The 22555-nt window shown below is 39.7% G+C and overlaps 1 protein-coding gene across 2 annotated transcripts in view; it reads left to right on the top strand.

The window, feature by feature from the left end:
• The window catches only part of AEBP2 (AE binding protein 2), a 66595-nt gene continuing 44040 nt past the window's right edge, over positions 1–22555 (top strand). Inside the window, exon 1 of one of the 2 annotated variants that reach the window (XM_065940651.1) lies at positions 1–789. In XM_065940651.1, the coding sequence (XP_065796723.1) occupies positions 134–789 (656 nt within the window). In that variant the 5' untranslated portion in view covers positions 1–133. Of the gene's footprint in view, positions 790–1045; positions 1155–22555 lie in introns of those variants that run through there. The other variant, XM_065940661.1, reaches the window with a different exon arrangement.

Genomic DNA, 22555 nt, shown 5'->3' with positions numbered 1-22555 from the left:
CCCGCTCTGCCGCGGCGTCGGCCGAGTTTGGGGCGTTTGGGAGGGGGGCGAAGGAGCGAGAGTCGAGAGAGGGAGGCGGCGGCGGCGGCGGGGAGGCGGAGGAGCCGGAGGAGGAGGAGGAGCAGGCGCCGCCATGGCCGCCGCTCTCACCGACATGGCCGACCTGGAGGAGCTCTCCCGCCTGAGCCCTCTGCCCCCCGGCAGCCCCGGGTCGGCGGCGCGGGGCCGGGCTGAGCCCCTCGAGGAGGAGGAGGAGGAAGAGGAGGAGGAGGAGGCGGAGGCCGAGGCGGTGGCGGCGCTGCTGCTGAACGGCGGTGGGGGCGGCGGCGGAGTGGGGGGCGGCGAGGCGGAGACGATGTCGGAGCCGAGCCCCGAGAGCGCCAGCCAGGCCGGGGAGGACGAGGATGAGGAGGAGGACGACGACGACGAGGAGGAGGAGGACGAGAGCAGCAGCGGCGGGGGCGAGGAGGAGAGCAGCGCCGAGAGCCTGGTGGGCAGCAGCAGCGGCGGGAGCAGCAGCGACGAGACGCGCTCGCTGAGCCCCGGCGCCGCCAGCAGCAGCAGCGGGGATGGGGACGGCAAGGAGGGCCTGGAGGAGCCCAAGGGACCGCGGGGCAGCCAGGGCGGCGGCGGGGGCGGCAGCAGCAGCAGCAGCGTCGTCTCCAGCGGCGGCGACGAGGGCTACGGGACCGGGGGAGGCGGAAGCAGCGCGACCTCCGGGGGCCGGCGAGGCAGCTTGGAGATGTCGTCGGATGGGGAACCCCTGAGCCGCATGGACTCGGAGGACAGGTCAGTGCCCCGAAGCGTTCCCCCGCTTCCCTTCCTCCTCTGGCGCTCCTGGGCCCCTCCGAGGGGGACTTTTCTGCCGAGAGTCCCCCCCTGTTCCCCGAATCCTCGGCCCCTCCCCCCCACCCCCCCGGCTCTCAACTCGGAAACCTCTCCCGGCCGCCGCGCCCCTCTCGCTGCGGATAGCGGCTTCCAACTCTTCAAAACCCTTTTCCCCCCAACTCTCCTTTCCCCGCCCTCTTTCCCCCTCGGCTCTGCACTCCGTTCGGACCGAAGGACGGCTCCAACTCGGAAACCATCCCCAAAGTAGGCCCAGAACCTCCGGCGGAGCCGAAGAGGGCCTTGATGTACACACCTCGGTACACAAGGTTAGCTTCCCCGGGCGGTGTTGGCTAAGACTTGTCACAACTGTAACTGACAAGTGTTTTCCAACATGGCTGGTCTCGCCTGGATGTAAGAGAACTTCCTTGTTCAGGGAGGGGGACCCCAACCATCACTTTCTTTTACTTCAAAAAGAAAAAAGACTGTTGTTTGCTATTTGAGTAGCGCTTGCAGAATTCCTCATGTGTGGTCATTAACCTGGTCTCCAAAATGATTTTAATAACTTCTCTTTATTTGGTTGGTGGTCAAACTGGGGAGAAAGTTCTCAAACTGTACACATCGTTGTGTAAGAGAATAATGAGTTGGTGTCGTTTAAGGTAACTTTACCGAGCCGAAGAGAGTTGGAACGGTAACCAAAATGCAGTCTTAAGGTATAACATGTTAGTATGCGTTTTAAAATCTGTGTACACTAATGGTTCAACGTAAGTCGTGATTTTAGATGATAATATTTAAAGTCATGTTTTGGCGAGATTTCTGAAGGGATTAGTAGTAGTTTTCTAAAGCTTTTTAGAAAGAATGTGGAGACTGACAATAATGCGCTTCATTTTCTGGGGCTTTAAGATACTCATTGTTATGTTTCAGATGTTGTTGTCATTACTTTTCATCTCCGGAAGATTTCATATTTTAACTGATTGGTTGTTAATGTATTTTATTTTGATAGAACAGAAAGAACCACGTCATGTGTATTGTATTGCATCTGAAGTGTAATAGCAATTATTTTGACCGTCTGCTAATGTTTGGATGAGCAATAGAATTTTAACAATCGATATTGGCTTGGATTTGAAAGTTTTAAGTATTCTGAAGTTCTAGGAATTCGATTGTTAACTGATAAAAATGAACACATTGGCTTATATTTAGTATTATGAGGAATTCACAGCCCTAAATATTTTGAAAATACAGCATCAAATTCTATTTGACATTTATTTTAATATCTAAGGAAATAACCTTGAATGGGGTAAAATAGACTGCAAACCTTGAAAAAAATTGTCCTGAACTATGTAGGCAGGATAGGAAGGAGAATGTCTTTAAGAAAATTAAAAATTGATGTGAACTGCCTAACGAAGCATGTGTTATTTGTCGTTTTACTGTATACGCCTTCATTGGTACCAGTAGATATTTAAAAGTTGACGTTAGTTCATACAATTCAGCGTCTTCCACAGTTGTCCGTTTACCTAGCATATACACGTAAACACACATACTTGCCTAGCAGCACTGCAGGATTTAAATGTGCCAATCATTTCGTTTTCACAACTCTGGTGCAGGACTTAAACAGAGAAGAAGCAAGTTAAGTGTCTTACTCAAAACAGTAACTATGGAATGGAAGTGGTGGAGCTGGATCTGAACAAAGGTTCTCAAGTCCCCTGCTAGTTCCACTTCACCAGAGTTAGAATTATTCTCTTTAAATAAGCTACGAGCAGTACGTGCCAGGTTTTTGGTTTTTTCATTTTTTAAATGTAATGTCTATCTACTATGTCATTTTAGGAGACTATGAATAGTTGGTCCAGTAATACTTCAGCAAGTGGAGTTTTGACGTAATTTTTATTAGATACTCACTTGAATGTGTAATTCTTACCTCATTTCAGAGTAAGGAGTAAGATACTGGTGCCACAAGTCCAAATAAGGTTAAAATTTGATAAAAAGGCATACTTGCTTTTCTGGATGCTTAAATATTAGAGACTACAAGATGCTGTAATCTTTTTACCATTACAGAGTAATGAATTTATCACTTGTGTGAAAAAACCTTATATTATTAGTGAAACTGGTTGTGATCTTGATAATATTAACTGTGAAATGTCCTCTCCTTTGCCTTTCAGTTTCTTTTTTTTTTGAGAGTTATTTTAAGTTTGCAAAGGATTTATAATTCTTATAAACTGCCATGCAGATTACATCAATCTGTGGATTTTATAGATTGATTTCATGGTAGGAAGTCTTTATATTTGTAACTGATGGAAGGATATCGTGGTTTTAAAGTGCTTTTTAAAAACATGAGGCATTCCTGTTGCAAAGATTTTATTATTATTAGAATTTACTCATTTTTGTTAGAATGTCTGTTGAGCTTTCACTTTGAAATAAGATTATACTTTTGAGTTTATGTACCATTCTTTAGAACTTGTTGAAATATCTTAAATATTTTTAACTAAGTGTTTCTTTTGAAGAAAGAACTAAATATAAAGATCTGGATATAAAGCTTGTGATCCAAGGAGTCAGTTTACAACACATATTTGAAGTGTTGTGAAAATGATTAATTTATAAAGTAATCACTTTATAAAGTCACACGGTACCAAAAACATTGTTTTCCCCAGGAGAAAGTTATTCAAAACCAGTGTTAAGTGTACTGATGTTTATTTTGGTAAGATTAGGAAACCTTAAAGTTGATATATAGTTTACTCTTAATTCGGTTATAAAGATAACGGAATTTTCTTTGGGGAGAATATTTAGCCGTGTGAGGCCACTAAAAACTAGCTTTTATTTTACTTTGAATCTAAGCTTAAGTACTTTTTAAAAAGTTATCACCTTTTAAGTTAATTTCAGAGCCTAAGTTGACTTCTAAGTAGAATTTTAGAACTTAAAATGCCTGTGAAAAATTTTTTAGTGTAAAAGTTAGTTTTAGCTATTGAATCAGATTATACATGAAAATATTTTTAGTTGCTTGTCTGTATAAGTGAATTGATAATAACAGCCTGTATTTTGTGGTTATTTGTCTCTCTTTTGTATTATGGTTTTTCCTCCCCAGCTAGAATATAAGGTATGACTTATTTTGAAAAAGCCGCTTTTATCAGCCTTTCTAGGTAAATTCACATGTCAAGGGATGGGTGCATTTGTAAGGATAGAGTGATAGGGAAGGGCATTTAGTGTGAAGCTTAATGATCAGCATAGATTACAGGCCCTTACTGTTTTGAGAATTAACATTTGGATTCCCAGCCTTATGGGTTGCAAATTTTAAGGTATAATTAAGATCGTTTTGACACTGGGAAAACAGGGTTATGTTGCCCACCTTCCTAGTATTATAATAGGGAAGATTTTTTTCTAGTATGGAGGCTAAACTTTTAAATTGGATTAATACTAGAAGGCTTCATGCTGAGGTTAATCATCAAGATCTATTAAGGCTCTGTATGGTTGAGGCAGTCAAATACTGATAAAAGTATTTTGCTCACTTTCAACTCTGAAACAGCTGCTCATAGTCTGTTTGGAACCACTTTTAAGCTATACCTTTTAGTTTTCACTGAATTTAGAGAAGAGCTGCTAACAAGTCTCACTTTTCATTGATTATGTATTGTAATTCTCAGTTAAGGAAGGTATGACTGTGCTAAAAAGTAAACAACAATAAAACTACAGCTTTCAAGATTGAATTTATATGGAAAGATTCAAGGGAACCATTTTACTTTTAAGAAACTTGGAGGCTATTTCATTGGGTCACTTAGGAAATCTTGTGTGTATGCTAGTTTGTTACCAAGCTTAGGTATTTACCATGTGCAGGAAAGACTCCATTGGATATGGTGAGAGATAGACAAAATGCTTCCCTCTCAACCATCTTGCATATTGCTCTGAAACTTTTAATTAGCACAAACTTTGATGCCAAACAAAGTTAGCGGCTTCACACCTTGACTATTGTGTTAGCTATTTATTGCTGTCTAACAAATATGCTCCAGATTTAGCAACTTAAAGAAACAAACATTTATTATCACTTGTGGTTTATAAAAGTCAAGAATGGAGCTACTTAGCTGGGTGTTTCTGGCTCAGTCTCCTATTGTAGCGAAAGTGTTGGCCGGCACTGCAGTCATCTGAAGGCTTGACTGGGGCTGGAAGCCATCTCACTTATATAGCTTTTGGCAGGAGGCCTCCGTTACTCACCAAGTCAGTATCTCTATAAGGCTACTTGTGTTCTTAGGACCTAGCAACTAGTTTCCTCAGAGCAAGTCTTCTGAGAGAAAGAGAGCCAGGGATTTTATGACCTAAATGTACCTGCTCATATTTTCTTCATACATGTTTACTTAGCAGATAACATTTTCCCCACTTTTCTTTTTATTCAAACTATGATACAAAATAATTGCTTCAAATTTTTGTTGATGGAGACAGCCTTTCAAAACCCATCAAAATACCATGACAAACTCCAGGTCTTTTTAAACTTGATACTAATTCCTTCTTCCTTTTAATTAAAAGGAAATATGGTCTTCCTTTTAATTAAGAGTAAATGTGGTCTTTTAATTAAAAGGATATATGGTATTGCTTTTAGTACCATATTTGTATTTCTTCTCTGCTTTTTCCTCCCAGTTTGTGGCTCTGTTCTATATAGATGGGAGGATGTAGAATATTGCAACCTGAAGAGCCTGTAATCAAGAGGCAAAGGATAAGATTCAAATCTTAGTCTTGCTAACATCTTTGACCCTTAATTCCTTATGGTTTACATGAGTTTCTATTAAGGAGCCTTGTCGACTGTTCTGAAGAAGACCTGTTATTTGGATGCTTTGCTTCATCCTTTTTGTTGTAACATGGTAGTTTTGAGAGTAGGGATAGTTTAACTCATTTCCATCTTTGTAGTATCTAACAGTACGTGCTTACAGTGCGTACTCAGTTATTAGAATTAAACTGAAATACCAGCAGTAGAATTTGTATAAGGAAGACTATAAAGTGAGGGCCAGGAATTGATGCCTTTTGTTGGATTATTGTATTTGGTATAGTGATTTAAGGCCAACTTTTCTCTGGGGGCATACTCTAGTAAGGTCAGTAAGATTGAATGGAAAATTTTATGTGGATGTTTCTCTGAGAAGATGTCACTAGTTTTTATCAGTCTCAGAAGTGTCTGGTCTAAGCTACGAACTGTCAGTTTAGATAGAGGCAATCCAGAGGGGCCTAATAAATACTTTTTAAATTATTGGAAACTCTGTAAATTTCTGTAAAGAGCATATTTACAAAATAAGTTGATAGAAAAATCCAAAATGAATAGGCATTTGGGGTTTTTTGTTTTTATTTTAACCACTGTTTAGAAGCATTTATAGTAGAAAAATGCCCAATGTTTTATCAAAGGCAAATGGAAAATTTGAAGTTAATGAGAGAAGGATAGCGAGCGACGTGGTTAAGAGTCAGAACGCTTGGATTTGAATTCTGGCTGTCACTGAAGCTGGGTGACCGTGGGACAGTCATTTAGGTTATTCAGGTTTCTTATCTGCAGTAGAGGGATATTAATAGTTCCTTTCCTGTAAGGTGGTTGTGAGGATTACATGTACTGTATTTGGCACACACTTTACTAAGCATTTATTACGTGATAGGTAGGTATTTAGCCCACAGATGTATGCAGAAGCCCCATTATGTGGGTACTATTCTAGGTGTTGGGTACACACGGCAGTGACTGAAACAAAGCACTTGACCTCCTGGCCGGGGGACGGACTGTGCGTTTGAGCCAGTTTTAGCTAAGCTAACATTGGTCTCTTGTTGAAGCAGTTTAAGATCTGAAATGCCAGAAAGTACTGTGCTGTTGTTTAGTTGATCAGTTGTTTCCCACTCTTTGCAACCCCATGGACTGTAGCTTGCCAGGCTCCTCTGCCATGGGATTTTCCAGGCAGGAAGACTGGAGTGTGTTGCCATTTCCTTCTCCAGGGGATCTTTCCCAGCCAGGGATCAAACCCGCATCTAAGGCGGGTTTGTTTTTTTTTTTTAAACCTCTGCGCCGCCTAGGAAGCCATACCTAATTTTGTGCAGTGCTCAGTCGCGTCAGACTTTTTGCAGCCCTGTGGATCCTCTGTCCTTGGAATATTTCAGGTAAGAATACTGGAATGGGTTGCCATTTCCTCCTCCAGGAGATCTTCCCGACCCAGGGATGGAACGTGTGTCTTTTCCTGTATTGGCAGGTGCATTCTATCATTGAGCCACGTGGGAAGCCCCTAAAAGTACTAAACAAGCTGTTAAATGTGTGGCATGTTATCTGTAAATGAACGCTTTAGAAACTTGAAAAAGGATATGCCATATCAAAAGATTTTATTACAAAATCTGCATCTTAATCATTTAATATATATGGTTGACCTAAAAGGCTTCTTAATGCCTTCCATTTTTAATAGTTTTTTAATATGTAACACTGTTGATCTACTACTAAAAGGTTTTCAGATATGTTTTCTAGTAATGATAATGGGTTTGCAGTTAATTTACAGGTTGAGTTCATTTTTGTGACTGATAGTATACGTTTGTGGAAATAATAATGACATTGACCTTAGACTAACTGAACAGTTTTGGGCCTGGATAGGAGATCAGGTGGATGTTTGGATGCTTAAAAAATCTTTGTGGAGCGTTGACTGATGGTTGGCATTGAACCCTGTTTAGTGATAAGAAATATACATGTGTTGTCTTCCCATTTGGTTAGTTTTTAAAGAGACTAAAAAGACGAAATTGTTTGTGACACAGTATATTAAAGTTAAAGCTGTAGAGGGCTTCCCTGGTGGTACAGTGGTGAAGAGTCTGCCTGCCAGTGCAGGGGACACAGGTTTGATACCTGGTCTGGGAAGATGCCACATGCTGCAGAGCAACTAAGCCCATTCACCGCAAGGAAGAGTAGCTTCCGATTGCTGCGACTAGAGAAAGCCCTTGCGCAGCAACAGAGACCCAGGGCAACCAAAAATAAATAAATAAAATGGTGATATTTAAAAGAAAAAAGCCAGAACTGTAGAGTATGATAGTCGATAACTAAAGTTTTGATGGGAGAAAGGGACTGGATTTTAGGGTTAGTTGAGTGATGAAAAGGAAATTTCTAGAAAGCTGAAATGAAACATAGGAAGGAAAGGCCTAGCATATTCAGGAAACTTCCTGCCAAGACAAGAGGTTCCACATTGAAAACTGGGAAGTAATTAACGGGAGAAGTGTGGCCTTTTGTGCCAACACAGGTGTGCCCATCTTTGTCACTAGGTTGGTGAATTGGTTTCTTTGGCTCTCCCCGACTTCTGTTTTTATAACTCCTAGCAGTGACCAGGTTTTTACTTCTCCCTCTCCCTGATTCTTTGTTAGATACGTAGTGCTAGCTCTCCAAGTTCTGCATTGCCCTTATCACAGCCTGAGTGATGGTTTACTGCTCATCGCTCTTGTGAGAGTGTGTGCTCCTTGAGAACGGGAACCGCGTCTGTTCTGATCACTGCTCTAGCTGCATTACCTGCACAGTGCTTACCACTTATTGTAGGTATTTTAAAATGTATTTTGGACTAATGATGAAACTTTGTGTTACAGGAAAATTACTCACATGTGGCAAAGATAGAGAAAGAAAGCTTGGGAGCTGGGAGACCAATTAGGAGGTAGAAGGAATAGTACAGGTGTGAAGTGAAGCGGATTTGAGCGGGGGTCAAGTTGGGGAAAAAGTCACACTTGGGAAACTGAATTAAAGGAAAGGAAAGCTAATCTCTTGAGTGATGAATAAGAGAAATAGTGTTACTATTTCTGAGTAAAAAGTTTTTTTCCTTGAGGATTTTATTGGAACAATACCTTAACTGTATTTTTCTAGACACATCTATCACTGAAACAATGAAAGGAACATTGGGTAGTGAAAGAGCATGAATCCGCAAGTCAGAAAGCCTTGGTCTTATAATTTATCTTCTCAGAAGTTGTTTCCTTACCTTTCAAAATAGGAGACATATCTTAGTGTTATGATTAAGTGAGATGGGATATGTAAAGGGCCTAGGGCTGTGACTAATTCATATTGTCATTTATCCTCCCATTTCTCCTGTGTAAAATGTGGAAAGAATACTCCAGTGAGAATAATCAGTGCTGTAGCTCTGGCGTTACTAGAGACTGCCTGCAGGAAATCTGGCAGTTGATTTCATTTCTCTGAACTTCAGTTTGACACTTTTTCTTGGAAGCGAGGGTTTTGGATTAAACAATAAAAAGTGGTTTGGAACTCAGATATGGTTTGGCAAGTGCTCTAAATGGAAGTCAGGAGATAAATATAATAACTCTTGTCTTGATTAGGTCTTACCTTGAACAATTTCTCAGGCCAACTATCCCCAATACTTGGTTAGACTCATGGTCCATTTCAAATTCTGCATTAGCCGTATCACAATGGAGTAATTATTTACTGTTCATCTCTTGCTAGAATGTGTGCTCCCTGAGAATAGGAAACTGTTAATATATCCTCTATGTGTCTGTATTTCCTATCCTTTAGATAAACCCAGAATATTGTAGGTGTGTCTTTGCTGTATCCAAGATCTCAAAGATACTCTAGGTTCTTCTGGGTTCAAAAGTCACCATAATTCTAATTCATATTTATGGTGTTGTTTTGAAGTATCCATTTGTGTTTTCTTCTCTAGGCTATAATATTTTAAAATCAGGTCCTATTTATCTTTATACTTCCAGAACTTAACTATACTATACTCACATGTCACACTCTTTGTGTAAAGTCACTCATTAATTGGTTGAATTCAGCTGATTGTGGGTGATGTCGACTCTGTGACCCCATGGACTATAGTGTGCCAGGTTCTTTTGTCCACAGGGTGTCCCAGGCAAGAATATGGGAGTGGGTTGCCATTTCCTTCCTAAAGGGATCTTCCCCACCAAGGGATCGAACCTGCGTCTCTGCAGGTGGATTCTTTACTGCTGACCAGCAGGGAAGCCCAGCTGTAGGTGTACATATTTCTTCTTTCTCACTGTCATTAGTGTGGCTGCAGGAAACAAGGAGAAGAACCATTCTGTACCTTGTCTCTTCCCCCAGTTCCTTTTAATCAGGTCAGTCCAGTCACTCAGTTATGTTTGACTCTTTGCGACCGCATGGACTGCAGCACTCAGGCCAGACTTCCTGTCCATCACCAACTCCTAGAGCTTGCTCAGACTCATGTCCATCTAGTCAGTGATGCCATCCAACCATCTCATCCTCTTGTCCTCTTCTCCTCCTGTCTTCAGTCTTTCCCAGCATCAGGTTCTTTTCCAAAGAGTTGGCTCTTTGCATCAGGTGGCCAAAGTATTGGAGCTTCAGCTTCGGTCCTTCCAATGAATATTCAGTTCTTTTTAATAGCATAAGCGAAAACAGTATTTGAAAAAAGTTGTGATTATTTGAATAGTTTTAAAAAGCAGGGTTCCCACACTTATATTTTGTTTCTCAGGAGAAAAAAATAGATCGACACACTGTTTTAGAAGAAAACCACTATTGATTGTCTAGTTGGCTTAAGACTCTGAGGCTTGAGCTTATTGAAAGGGTTTGATGAAGTTCACTGCATCCACATAGTTCACTGAAGCTATGATTAAGTTCACAGCTTCCCTGGGGGCTCAGATGGTAAAGCGTCTGCCTGCGATGCAGGAGACCTGGGTTCAGTCCCTGGGTCGGTAAGGTCCCCTGGAGAAGGAAATGGCAACCCACTCCAGTACTCTTGACTGGAAAATTCCATGGGTCAAGGAGCCTGGTAGGCTACAGTCCATGGGATCGCAAAGAGTCTGACATGACTGAGCAACTTCACGTTGTTTCTTTCATAACTGCATCCACATAACCAGTGAGGTGAGAAAGTACACACAGGCTGTATCCCGCCCAAAGTCACAGCCCCTGGAGACGGCTGGCGTCCTGGCTCTGGGCGGGGTCTTAGCTGTTGTACTGCCTGTAGGACTTGTTTTAACAGTTTTGACCAGGGAAGCTTAGCTAAAAGTTGGTGGCTGTTTCAAAATTCATCGTCTTTTTTGAGCTCATTTACATTTCTGGGCTTTAGTCTCTTTGTAATTGTATAGTTAGACTTTGTAACCTAGATTCCTTATAAGACTATGAAATACAGGAGTTAAATTTTTTTCAGGAGTTGATTTTTTTTGAAATGTTGTTACTCGGTTTTTAGGGGAATAGAGTCTTTATTGACATTTTTTCTTTAATTGTAACGCTTTTCAAAGTCCTCGACTTGTTTTCTGGTTTTGGTTTATATTTCAAGTTTCTAGAAAGATAAAGTATTAAACCAATTAGAGAAATCAAAGATTTTAGATGGGTATTAGTATTTCTTAGTAAATACACTTCCTAGTTCACTTCTTTCTTTTCATTTTTTTTTAACATTTCCCTTTTATGTCCTGCTTTATTTGTTTACGCCTGTGCTGGGCTTTCATTGCTGTGCTGGCTTCTTGAGCTGAGGCGGCAGCAGCTGCTCTGCGGTTGGGGTGCACGGCCCCTCACTGCGGTGGCTTCAGGAGCTGTGGCACCGGGGTCGGGGGGTGCAGCGTGTCGGGTTCAGGGCCCAGGCTCGGCTGTGTGGCACAGGGGCTTCGCTGCTCCTCGGCGTGTGGGATCTTCCCAGACCAGGCATCACACCCGTGCCTCCTGCTTCCCAGACCAGGCATCACACCCATGCCAGTGGATTGTTTATTACTCTGCCACCAGGGAAGCCCACTAGCTAGTTCATTTCTAAGTTCTAAAATGTTTGTCATTACTTTTTATAAATGCTTGTTAAAGTACTGAGGGTGGGATGAGTGAGCAGTAGACTTTTTAGTGATTTAACTTGCTGTTAGCAGTCATTCAAACCTGTCTTTTGAGGTGTTGAACTCTACTGTAGTCGTTCTTAGGCTGAAATCATCTGATAAAATCATTTTCATGATTTAAAACTAACTTAAACACAAAATGAATTTGTGCTTGCTTCTGTCTAAAATGAGTGTTACTTTTCATAGCAGATTTTTTAATATATCATTGTGTGTAGACATTTTTTTGGAAACCTTTTTAAGAAGGTAAAAGATAACTTAGTGTAATTTTATTGAACTAAAAGTGTTTCTAGTATTACAGTTTTTCTGAAGATAATTGCTTGCTGATGTCTTAAGCTGGATGAAAAATGTGGGTGGAGTAATCTTAAAGGGCAATAGACTAGAGATGAGAAACAATTGAAAATAATGTGCACAGTGCATGGTGGTGATACAAGATGTAATGTCTTGTTTTCCATGAACTATATTTCATCATCGTTGCATAAAGTCCCTTTTGGCCAATTTGGTGAATACTGCTGGATCTTGGGGAAAAATCTTTTGTCTTTATTCAGAGAAATAATTGTGGGGATAGAGAGTAGTCTTTTTCTTGATTAGAAAAATCCATTTAGCTTTTTAAATTACAGTGATAATAGCTTGTAATTACAGTAATAATAGTAATAATAATATCTTGGTGTTGGCCAATGATTTTGTGTGCCTCTAATTAATTTTTATGATTATCTCAGTGTGACAAAGCCGTATATTTTACTTGCCTTAAAACGCCTACTTAAATTTGTGACTAAAATGTGAGCATTTCCCGTGTGCAAGGCACCAGCTAGGTTTAGGAGTTCAACCTGAACAAGAGGTTTATAGGTGACTGACTCATCATATACAAATCAACCAGATCTTCCACCTTAGATGAGGAGGAGAGACCTTAGGGAAGTTTGACCTGAGCATGTATAGCGGGTAAAATAAACAAGGCACTTACCTTTACTTTTCCCCCCTAGATTGCTTGTGAGTTTAAAGCTGTGAAAGCCTACAGGACCATGGCAATTTGAAAGGCAAAACCAAGCAGTCTTAGAGAAATTAGATGTGGTCTATATTCCTTAATTCTGGTTAAGACTGATCTCATAACTTACTGTTAGTTTTTTTATATGTGAAAACTAAAGTGACTGCTTCTTTGTCCCTGGAGCAAGTATTTTGAAGTTGAATTTTACACTAATATTGTTAGGTTCATGATCTGGTCCCGTGGGCTATGATCTAAATTTGGGACAAGGTCTATGTGAGAATAGTGTTGCTTTCTATGACTGACCTTGAGTTAATTTTTTTATGAAGCTAATTGACTTGTAGAAATCAAATTTAATACATCATCTTGTTAGTAAAACCATCTGTTCAAATGAGGCAAATTACATGTAGATGCTAAATATTTGTGTTTGTATGCACTGGAGATACAAAAGCAAAGAAATAGTTTCCTGTGGGTACACATCAGCTGAAACTGTCACCTTATCTTGATGTGTAATATAGGCAACATTTCATTATTTCTGAAATCAGTAATTGACACATTTTTCCTTCATATAAATGTAACATTGTTTGGCATTAGTGCTTTGGACAAGTCACATAATTTTTGTGTCTCTTCTATCTGCTCAGTCTTTTTGCTTAGCCTCTTTTATCTGTAAGATGAGGCTACTCATACTTGAATATTAGTAAATAGTGATCACCTCATGTGGTGGTTGTAAGCATTCCGTGAGTTAATACACATCAGGCATTGTTCCAGTTACTAGGGCTGCGTGACAAGCAACTCCAGCATTTCGTGGTTTTAAAACACTATTTTGCTTACAAATCTCCTGTCTGAGCAGGGCTTGACATGATTAGATCATTCCTGCTCTGCTTGGTGTCAGCTTGGAGCAGCATAGAGTCTGGGGACCCCAGTCCCCAGAAAGCTCGCTCACGAACCTGTCCCGTGTGTGGGGCCTGGACCGAGAAGACCAAACAGCTGGAGCTGGAACAGCTGGGGCTCTGGCATCTCTAGCCCTCTGTACTTTCTTCCTGGGATCTCTTTAGCATCGTGGCTTCAGGAGAGCCATATTTCTCTACTGGGTAAGTGAGTGTGGTTCAGGGCTCCCACGCTGTGTTCCAAGAGCTAGATTGCCTTTGATGACCCAGCCTAGGAAGTTCTGCACTGTCACTTCTCCAAGAGTGTTAGGCTTGCTGAGATTCAGAGGAGGTAGGCTAGACACCCCACCCCTCAATCCCCCATTTCTTGATGCCATGCTGTAAGAAGAGGATGTGGGAAGGTGTGAGCATGGAGTGGACATCTTTGGAAAAATGCGCAGTCTGGCACAAGTGCGCAGAACAACGCAGGGCATGCGGCAGACAGCGCAGGGCATAGTGGTACTTGGTCACCGCGGTGACAGAGCGGGAGGTCGTCCAGATGTAGGAGAGCCTGACTTGGTGAGACACGTTTTGATACAGTAAGTTTCATAGTCCCCTTGTTCCTTAGGATAAAGTCATAAAATGTAATAGGCAGGCAGTTCATAGTTTGCTTGAAGTACCTACTACTTTTAACTGGTTCAATTTTAGCTTTTAATTCTGTCAATTCCTGGAATAAAGAGCAGGGCACAAAATGAGAGTCTCTTCCAACGAAAGGCAGTGAGGAGTGGTGTTAATAACTGAAGTAAAGATGTGTCATATCTTAAAGTGGTGTAACATCAGGCATACAACTTCATACTTTTCAAAAATACAGGATTGTCATTGATTGACCAGCAACTGGAAGAGTTTGACGTCAATAAGGACTACCATCTCCTCCATATATGCCTTAGTTTGCCTAAAATAGGAAATATGGTCTTTGTTTTAATTAAGTAAATTAATTAAAATCAATTTATTTGAATTCAAAATAAAAGATTATCTTAAATATTTTGTACTTTATTTTTTTTCATTTATTTTTATTAGTTGGAGGCTAATTACTTTACAGTATTGTAGTGGTTTTTGCCATACATTGCCATGAATCAGCCATGGTTATTGTTACCATCTTTTTAAATTCCATATATATGTGTTAGTATACTGTATTGGTCTTTATTTTTCTGGCTTACTTCACTCTGTATAACGGTTCATCCGTCTCATTAGAACTGATTCAAATGAATTCCTTTTAATGTCTGAGTAATATTCCATGGTGTATATGTACCACAGCTTCCTTATCCATTCGTCTGCTGATGGGCATCTAGGTTGCTTCCATGTCCTGGCTATTATAAACAGTGCTGCGATGAACATTGGGGTGCACGTGTCTATTTCAGATCTGGTTTCCTCAGTGTGTATGCCCAGAAGTGGGATTGCTGGGTCATATGGCAGTTCTATTTCCGATTTTTTAAGGAATCTCCACACTGTTTTCCATAGTGGCTGTACTAGTTTGCATTCCCACCGGCAGTGTAAGAGGGTTCCCTTTTCTCCACACCCCCTCCAGCATTTATTGCTTGTAGACTTTTGGATAGCAGCCATCCTGACTGGCGTGTAATGGTACCTCATTGTGGTTTTGATTTGCATTTCTCTGATAATGAGTGATGTTGAGCATCTTTTCATGTGTTTGTTAGCCATCTGTATGTCTTCTTTGGAGAAATGTCTGTTTAGTTCTTTGGCCCATTTGATTGGGTCATTTATTTTTCTGGAATTGAGCTGCAGGAGCTGCTTGTATATTTTTGAGATTAATCCTTTGTCTGTTGCTTCGCTTGCTATTATTTTCTCCCATTCTGAGGGCTGTCTTTTCACCTTGCTTATAGTTGCCTTTGTTGTGCAAAAGCTTTTAAGTTTAATTAGGTCCCATTTGTTTATTTTTGCTTTTATTTCCAATATTCTGGGAGGTGGGTCATACAGGATCCTGCTGTGATTTATGTTGGACAGTGTTTTGCCTATGTTCTCCTCTAGGAGTTTTATAGTTTCTGGTCTTAAATTTAGATCTTTAATCCATTTTGAGTTTATTTTTGTGTATGGTGTTAGAACAGTTTCATTCTTTTACAAGTGGTTGACCAGTTTTCCCAGCACCACTTGTTAAAGAGGTTGTCTTTTTTCCATTTATATCCTTGCCTCCTTTGTCAAAGATAAGGTGTCCATAGGTACGTGGATTTATCTCTGGGCTTTCAATTCTGTTCCATTGATCTATATTTCTTTCTTTGTGCCAGTACCATACTGTCTTGATGACTGTGGCTTTATAGTAGAGCCTGAAGTCAGGCAGGTTGATTCCTCCAGTTCCATTCTTCTTTCTCAAGATTACTTTGGTTATTCGAGGTTTTTTGTATTTCCATACAAAATGTGAAAAATTAAATAAATAAATTTGTTTGAATTTAAAAAAATTAAAAATGAATTAAAAATGAAAGATTACTTAAGTATTTTGTACTGTTTTGAATTTTAATTTCTAATACTTTGATTACAGGTATGGGGTAGACAGAGTAATCTTTGTAGTAGTGAGTGGCAGTTTTATTATGGATGAAAGGAGCATCATTTAATGAAATAATAGCTTACCTTGTTATATGATTAGATAAGGAATTCCCTGTGTGTAGTTACGTTTACCTACAATTTGATGATTACTTAGAAAGCTAATTTCTTTTTTTTTAATTTTTTTTTATTTTTTATTTTTCAGTGGAGAAAGCTAATTTCTATTCTAAGTTTATTACCAATAACAAAGTTAAACAAAGTTTATAATTTTTATCCCTGTTTAAGTGTTCTTTAGAGTAATAGAATTTTTGTCTAACTCGTCACTTTCTTCAGTCCATATAGGGAACAATATTTCATTCTTTAAAAATTACATTTATAGAATAAAAGTTAAAATTACAGAATATTTCTTTTGTAATAATTCAGATACAGTCAGTGAGGTAAAGACATCCTAAAGATTATGTATTTTCACTTATAGAACAAAAATAAAACAACCTTGATCCTTAGAGATTAAGGGGGTTCTTTTGTGGAACTTCCATGAGTAACTTCCAAATCTTGAAGAAAGTGGCTGGATGCCTTGATCATTCTGTTTTCCTCCTCCATTTTTTTAAGTTTATGACACTCGACCTGTATATAATAGAGCTCAGTGGTTTTTAACCTTTTAATATAAAAGTTAGTAGTTTGACAGTTTTGAGGTCTGTTGTTACAGATTTTTATTGGGAACCCAAATGCAGAAGATATATTAAAATGGTGTTTTGTAACTATTTTTTTGTAAGTTCAAAAATTTAACAATTTGTCAAGTCAGTTAAAACAGGAAAGCTTTTTGAGATGAGCTTAAATTTCATGTGAGGTTTGTGGGTGATACAAGTTTATGTCAGTTTTTAGCATCCAGTTTTTTTCTTACTCTGTTTTGGCTGCATAGCTGTGAAAATGTGACTTGTGGACAAGGGCAGTTTGTCTTTAGCCTCCATTTACACTTTAATTCTCCTGGCAGAGAGCTGTGAAAGGGAATTGCCAGTAGGGAAATCTTGTTTGGAAGATGCTATTAGTTAGTGGTTGGTCTTAATAGTCTTTACTTCATATCACAAATACAACAGTGATCAGAATCTTAAATTTAAACAATAAAAAATATTGTTTCATGACAGCTCTTTGGTTTGTTACCAGCCACCTGGCTAGTCCTCTAGTAGAAGAGAGCATTTAGCAAGTAATTGAGTTTTGGGGAGACATTTAATTGGGTAAAGCATGAAGTGTGTGATTCACAGACCTAACTTTTATCAGAGTCGACAAGTGGAGGCCTAAGTTAGGGTTGGAGAAGCACCAGTGCAGAGCTGCAGCTTTGCTAATCAATGTTGTAGGAAATTCTGAAATTCCTATATTTTAGTTTTTTTATAACAAGAATAAAATACATTTGATTTCATGTTACACACTTACATGTTATACATTTGATATATGTATGAAGTGTGTGTGTGTGTATATATATATAAAAAATCATAATGACACCTCATGCTCAACTCTCTTGTAAAGTTATACATTTCAGTAGCCTAGAAAGAGGAGAAGGACCCAAATTTAATAAGGAAAATTCATACCCCAGATGAGTTTCCTCACAGATAATTGGAAAGAAAACTGCAGATAATACTGCCCCCATCCATGTGACCTCACACTGAATTTCAGATTCAGCAGTTAACCCTAGTTATCCCTAATCAGGATATTCCAGGTCAGAAACATACTCTTTTCAGTCTATTTCAGAGAGACCTTTAAACTTTGCTTTAAATACAGTCTGGATCAGTGGTTCTCAAACATTTGGCTCTTAAGGACCTTTTTGCTTTCTTAAGTATGGAGAAATACAAATTATATCTCAGTAAAGCTGTTAAAAAAGTTATTGAAGAAACCAAAGAGCTTGTTTATGTCGATTACAGTTACCACTATCACAGGATCAAAAATAAAAACTGAGAACATTAAAAACATTTGTTCATTTTAAAATAAGCCAATTAAAAGTAAGGTTTTTTTTTAAATAAAAATCTTCTTTCCAGTTAAAAAAAAGAAGAGTGACATTGTTTTATGCCTAACATCTCTCTGAAAACTATTTCTCATATCTGCTTCTGCATTCAGCCTGATGCAGTGAAGTGATTTGGTTGAGCCATATGAAGAAAATCTGGCTTCATGCAGATATTTAGTTGGAAAAAGAAGTATTTTAATAGACTTTTTAAGTTAATTGTGTGGCTATTTGATAATTTGCCAGATCTTAACAAGCGACAGTTCGTTTGTTTTTTAAGAGACTGTTTGCAGTGTAGAATCTGAAACCATGTCAACGAACTTCTCTTACTCTGTTACTTTAAGACCACTGTCTCATCCTTCTCCATAATGATAAGGTAGCATCCATGTATTACTTCCTCTGCTCCTGTATCTTGTCATTTAGCAAGCTGATTTTCTCAGTATTGACAGCCCTATTGGCAGTGGTCATGTCTACCAAACATATTTTGCTTGGAAGTAGTTTGAGTTATCAAAGAAGAGGCTATTCTTATATATGTGTGTGAGGTGGCCCTTGAATTTCCAAAGGAAACCATTTTCATAAAATCCATGTAGTTGGTTACTCAAAGTTCTAGAGTCTGATCTGCCAGATAGTTTCTTAACAGGGCCCATGGGAAAAAAAAAAGGGAATGTTGTCACGTTAAAAATAGCTTTGTAGAAGTGAAGTGAAGTGAAAGTTGCTCAGTCGTGTCCTGACTCTCTGCAACCCTGAACTGTAGCTCACCAGGCTCCTCTTTCCATGGGGATTCTTCAGGCAAGAATGTTGGGGTAGGTTGCCATGCCCTCCTCCAGCTTATCTTCCCAAGCCAGGGATTGAACCCAGGTCTCCTGCATTGCAGGCAGATTCTTTTATCATCTGAGCTACCAGGGAAGCCCCAAAATGGCTTATGCCTGTCCCTAAATATTGCTTAGGAATCTTAAGTAATGTGTGTGTTTTAACTTAAGGATTTCGCTTGTCATGGTGTATGTGTGCTTGCTTTAGCTTACTATTCTACAGTATGAGACAGTTCCTTAGTTGGGTCAGTCTCAGGTGGGTAATAATAATGAAAGAGATCTTTTAGAGTCTTGCTACCTAAAATGTTGTAGCAGCATCATCGACAAGTAGGCTCTTGTTAAAAACACAGTATGTCAGGCCTTACCCCAAACCCACTGAATCAGAATCTGCAGTTAATAAGATCACAGATGTTCATATACGTATTTGTTTGAAAAGCACTGCTTTAAGTTATTGAAAATTATCTGAATAGAGTGGGTGCTTTTTCTGGCTCAGGTTTTCTTGCATATCCCAGGCTGCTTTTGTTCACATCTTATAGAATTAGTAAGTGTTCATTGGGAAGGAGAACTGACTGAAAGAGAGATTTTAATATATGCTTGAACTTAGACATAAGATTAGGTGGAAGTAGAAAGTCAGTTTTTAGTTCTGATCATATTGTTATACTACAGGAAGAAGGACACTGCCTTCTATGAAATCTGTATCTATCCTGTCAAGATTATAAATTACTTCGGATTTGTCTCCTTTGCTCTCCTGAATAAAAACTGTTGTTTTTATCAGTCTTGAAACTGGAGGGAACCGCTGATTCTGGCGGGAATCTGGGACCAGAAGAGAGCCTGGAGATTTAGGATTGGACTCTATCTCGCAGTTGGAGGTGCCAAGCAGGGGTCATGTGGCAGGACTCTACTTTGTCCTGTTGGGCTGCGGGGGCCTTTGTGGGGATGCCGCCCAAGTGCAGAGTGTCTCTCAGTCTTTCAGGGCAGAGGACGTGCCCCTTGCCTCCTGCACCATTGCATTTGCGGCTTGTTGCCAATGGTAGACAGAGTTCGTGTGCTTTAATACCTGCAATATGCTCTCCTTTCATGAGGCTTTGTATCCACATGAAGTACTGGTTTTCAAGTGAGTAATACTGCATGTGAACAATATTTAACTGTTGCTTAGTGTTCATGGCTATTTGGACTCAGAAGGCTCTCCTTCTGGGGTGAAGTTCATAAGCAAAACATGTTAGGCACTGCATAGATGGACTCTACTGCTAGTTGGAGTCATCGCAAGGGTGTGGGTCTCTTGATCTTGCTCTACTTTGTTCAATTGAAAGAAAATTAACTTGGTTTCATTTTCAGCTAATTTTTTGGACTTTCAAGTAAAAGCAGTGGAGATACGTGGTTAAAATAATACAGAAGTGTATTTACAGTTAAAGTCTGTCTTGCTTCTCCCACCCGCCGAAACACAGACAGCACTTTGTGTATCCTTGTAAAGAGGTTTGCCTTTGGGGGGTGGCTGTATCTCTGTGTCTCCCTCCACTTAGGTAGGCAAAGTGGAACTGTACTACCCTGCACTTTTGTGGCTCTTTTTTTTTTTAACTTGGAGGTTGTACCATAGTAGGCCATGGGGATTTATCTCTTTTCTGAGGTGGTTTATAAATTGAATGTGATGGATTGCTCATTTAAAACTATTATTTATTTGCCTTTGGAGTTAATCAGTATGGTTTATGAAAGTATGAACTTTACAGGGAAAATGTTTTAAAATATATGAAGCAAGTGGCAAGGAAAATCGGTAACCATTTTGCTGTTAAGGGCCTCATGAAACTTGGAATTTCTGGGGCTCAAGTAAAAATTTGTATTTCATTATAAACCATACTTACGGTTTATTGCTGCAGAAACAATATATAAATAAAATTTCATATAGTCAAGAGTTGATTCACATTTGAGAGTTTTCTAGAGATTACGGAGTTTTAGAATGAAGTATTAGAGCTGAAATTTAGAATCTGTAGATAGACTGGGAGATATTTAGCCAGATGAACTTAAATATGTGAATATCCCTTAAAGAGAAATCTTGTGTCATTTTTCCTATCTTTTTAAAAATCTTTATTTATTTGGCTGTGCCATGTCTTAGTTGCGGCATTAGGGGATCTAGTCCACATATTGGGAGTGTGGACTCTTAACCACTGGACCACTAGAGAAGTTCCTATTTTTCATTTCTGAAGCATCCTAAAAACATTTTTGTTATCTTTGAAAACTGAATGCATTTGATTTTAAACAATGCTGCTGTGGCTGCTGCTAAGTCGCTTCAGTCGTGTCCGACTCTGTGCGGCCCCACAGACAGCCCACCAGACTCCCCTGTCCTGGGATTCTCCAGGCAAGAACACTGGAATGGGTAACCATTTCCTTCTCCAATGCGTGAAAGTGAAGTCACTCAGTTGTGTCTGACTCTTAGTGACCCCATGGACTGTAGCCTACCAAGCTCCTCCATCCATGGGATTTTTCAGGCAAGAGTACTGGAGTGGGGTGGATTTTAGACAGTATATAAGTAAAATTTCAGATGTTCAAGAATTGATTCACATTTGAGAGTTTTCTAGAGATTATGGAGTTTTAGAATGGAGTGTTAGAGCTGAAATTTAGAACCTGTAGGTTGACTGGAAAATAGTCAGAAGGACTTCAGTTTAGTCGCTCAGTCGTGTCCAACTCTTTGTGACCCCATGGACTGCAGCACTCCAGGCCTCCCTGTCCATCACCAACTCCCGGAGTTTACTCAGACTCATGTCCTTTGAGTCGGTGATGTATCCAACCATCTCATCCTCTGTTGTCCCCTTCTCCTCCTGCCCCCAATCTTTCCCAGCGTCAGGGTCTTTTCCAGTGAGTCAGCTCTTCACATCAGGTGGCCAATGTATTGGAGTTTCAGCTTCAACGTCAGTCCTTCCAATGAACACCCAGGACTGATCTCCTTTAGGATGGACTGGATAGATCTCCTTGCAGTCCAAGGGACTCTCAAGAGTCTTCTCCAACACCACAGTTCAAAAGCATCAATTCTTCGGCACTCAGCTTTCTTTATAGTCCAACTCTCACATCCAAACATGATTACTGGAAAAACCATAGTCTTGACTAGATGGACCTTTGTTGGCAAAGTAATGTCTCTGCCTTTTAATATTCTGTCTAGGTTGGTCATAATTTCTTCCAAGGAGCAGAAGGACTTAAGTATGTGAATATCCTTTAAAGAGAAGTCTGAGACGTTATTAAGCTTATTTAAGAAGTTAAAATTCAGTTTAAGTCTTAGGTGTGAACAAATAAGGTTGCAGTGGTTAAAGGTGAATATTCTTACTTTTAGAAGGGATGTGCTGAAATAATTGTGGTTGAAGTATCATGTTTGCAACCTGTGGATGATTGAGAAAGACAAATTATATATAGCAAACAGGACAGTGTTAATTATTGAGTTCAGATTTAATTATTTTTATTGAGGCATAGTTGATGGTACAATATTACATATATTTCAGGTGTGCAGCATAGTGATTCATAATTTTTAAAGGTTATGAAAATATCCTCTGCCTGCCTTTTGTTTGTAGAAAAAAACTTTAGCCAAAGAAAAAGTTTAAGCAGAAATGTGAAAATGCAGAAACAACGGAAAACAGAGAACACCAAATAATGTAGTTTGTATGCGTAGTCAAGGACCTTTAGTTCCTTCTCAAGGGCTGTAGGTCGTCCTCTGAGCCATATCCTGTGAGCAGTCTTACAGATACTGAAACCCCCACCAGGTAGAGAAGTTAACTTACATGACAACCTGACTGTAGCCCTGACATCA

The sequence above is a fragment of the Muntiacus reevesi genome, chromosome 1 (genome assembly GCF_963930625.1).
Source record: "Muntiacus reevesi chromosome 1, mMunRee1.1, whole genome shotgun sequence".
Classification (NCBI taxonomy): Eukaryota; Metazoa; Chordata; class Mammalia; order Artiodactyla; family Cervidae; genus Muntiacus; species Muntiacus reevesi.
Note: the sequence above shows the minus strand (reverse complement) of the source record. Positions and strands in the feature narration are given on the sequence as shown.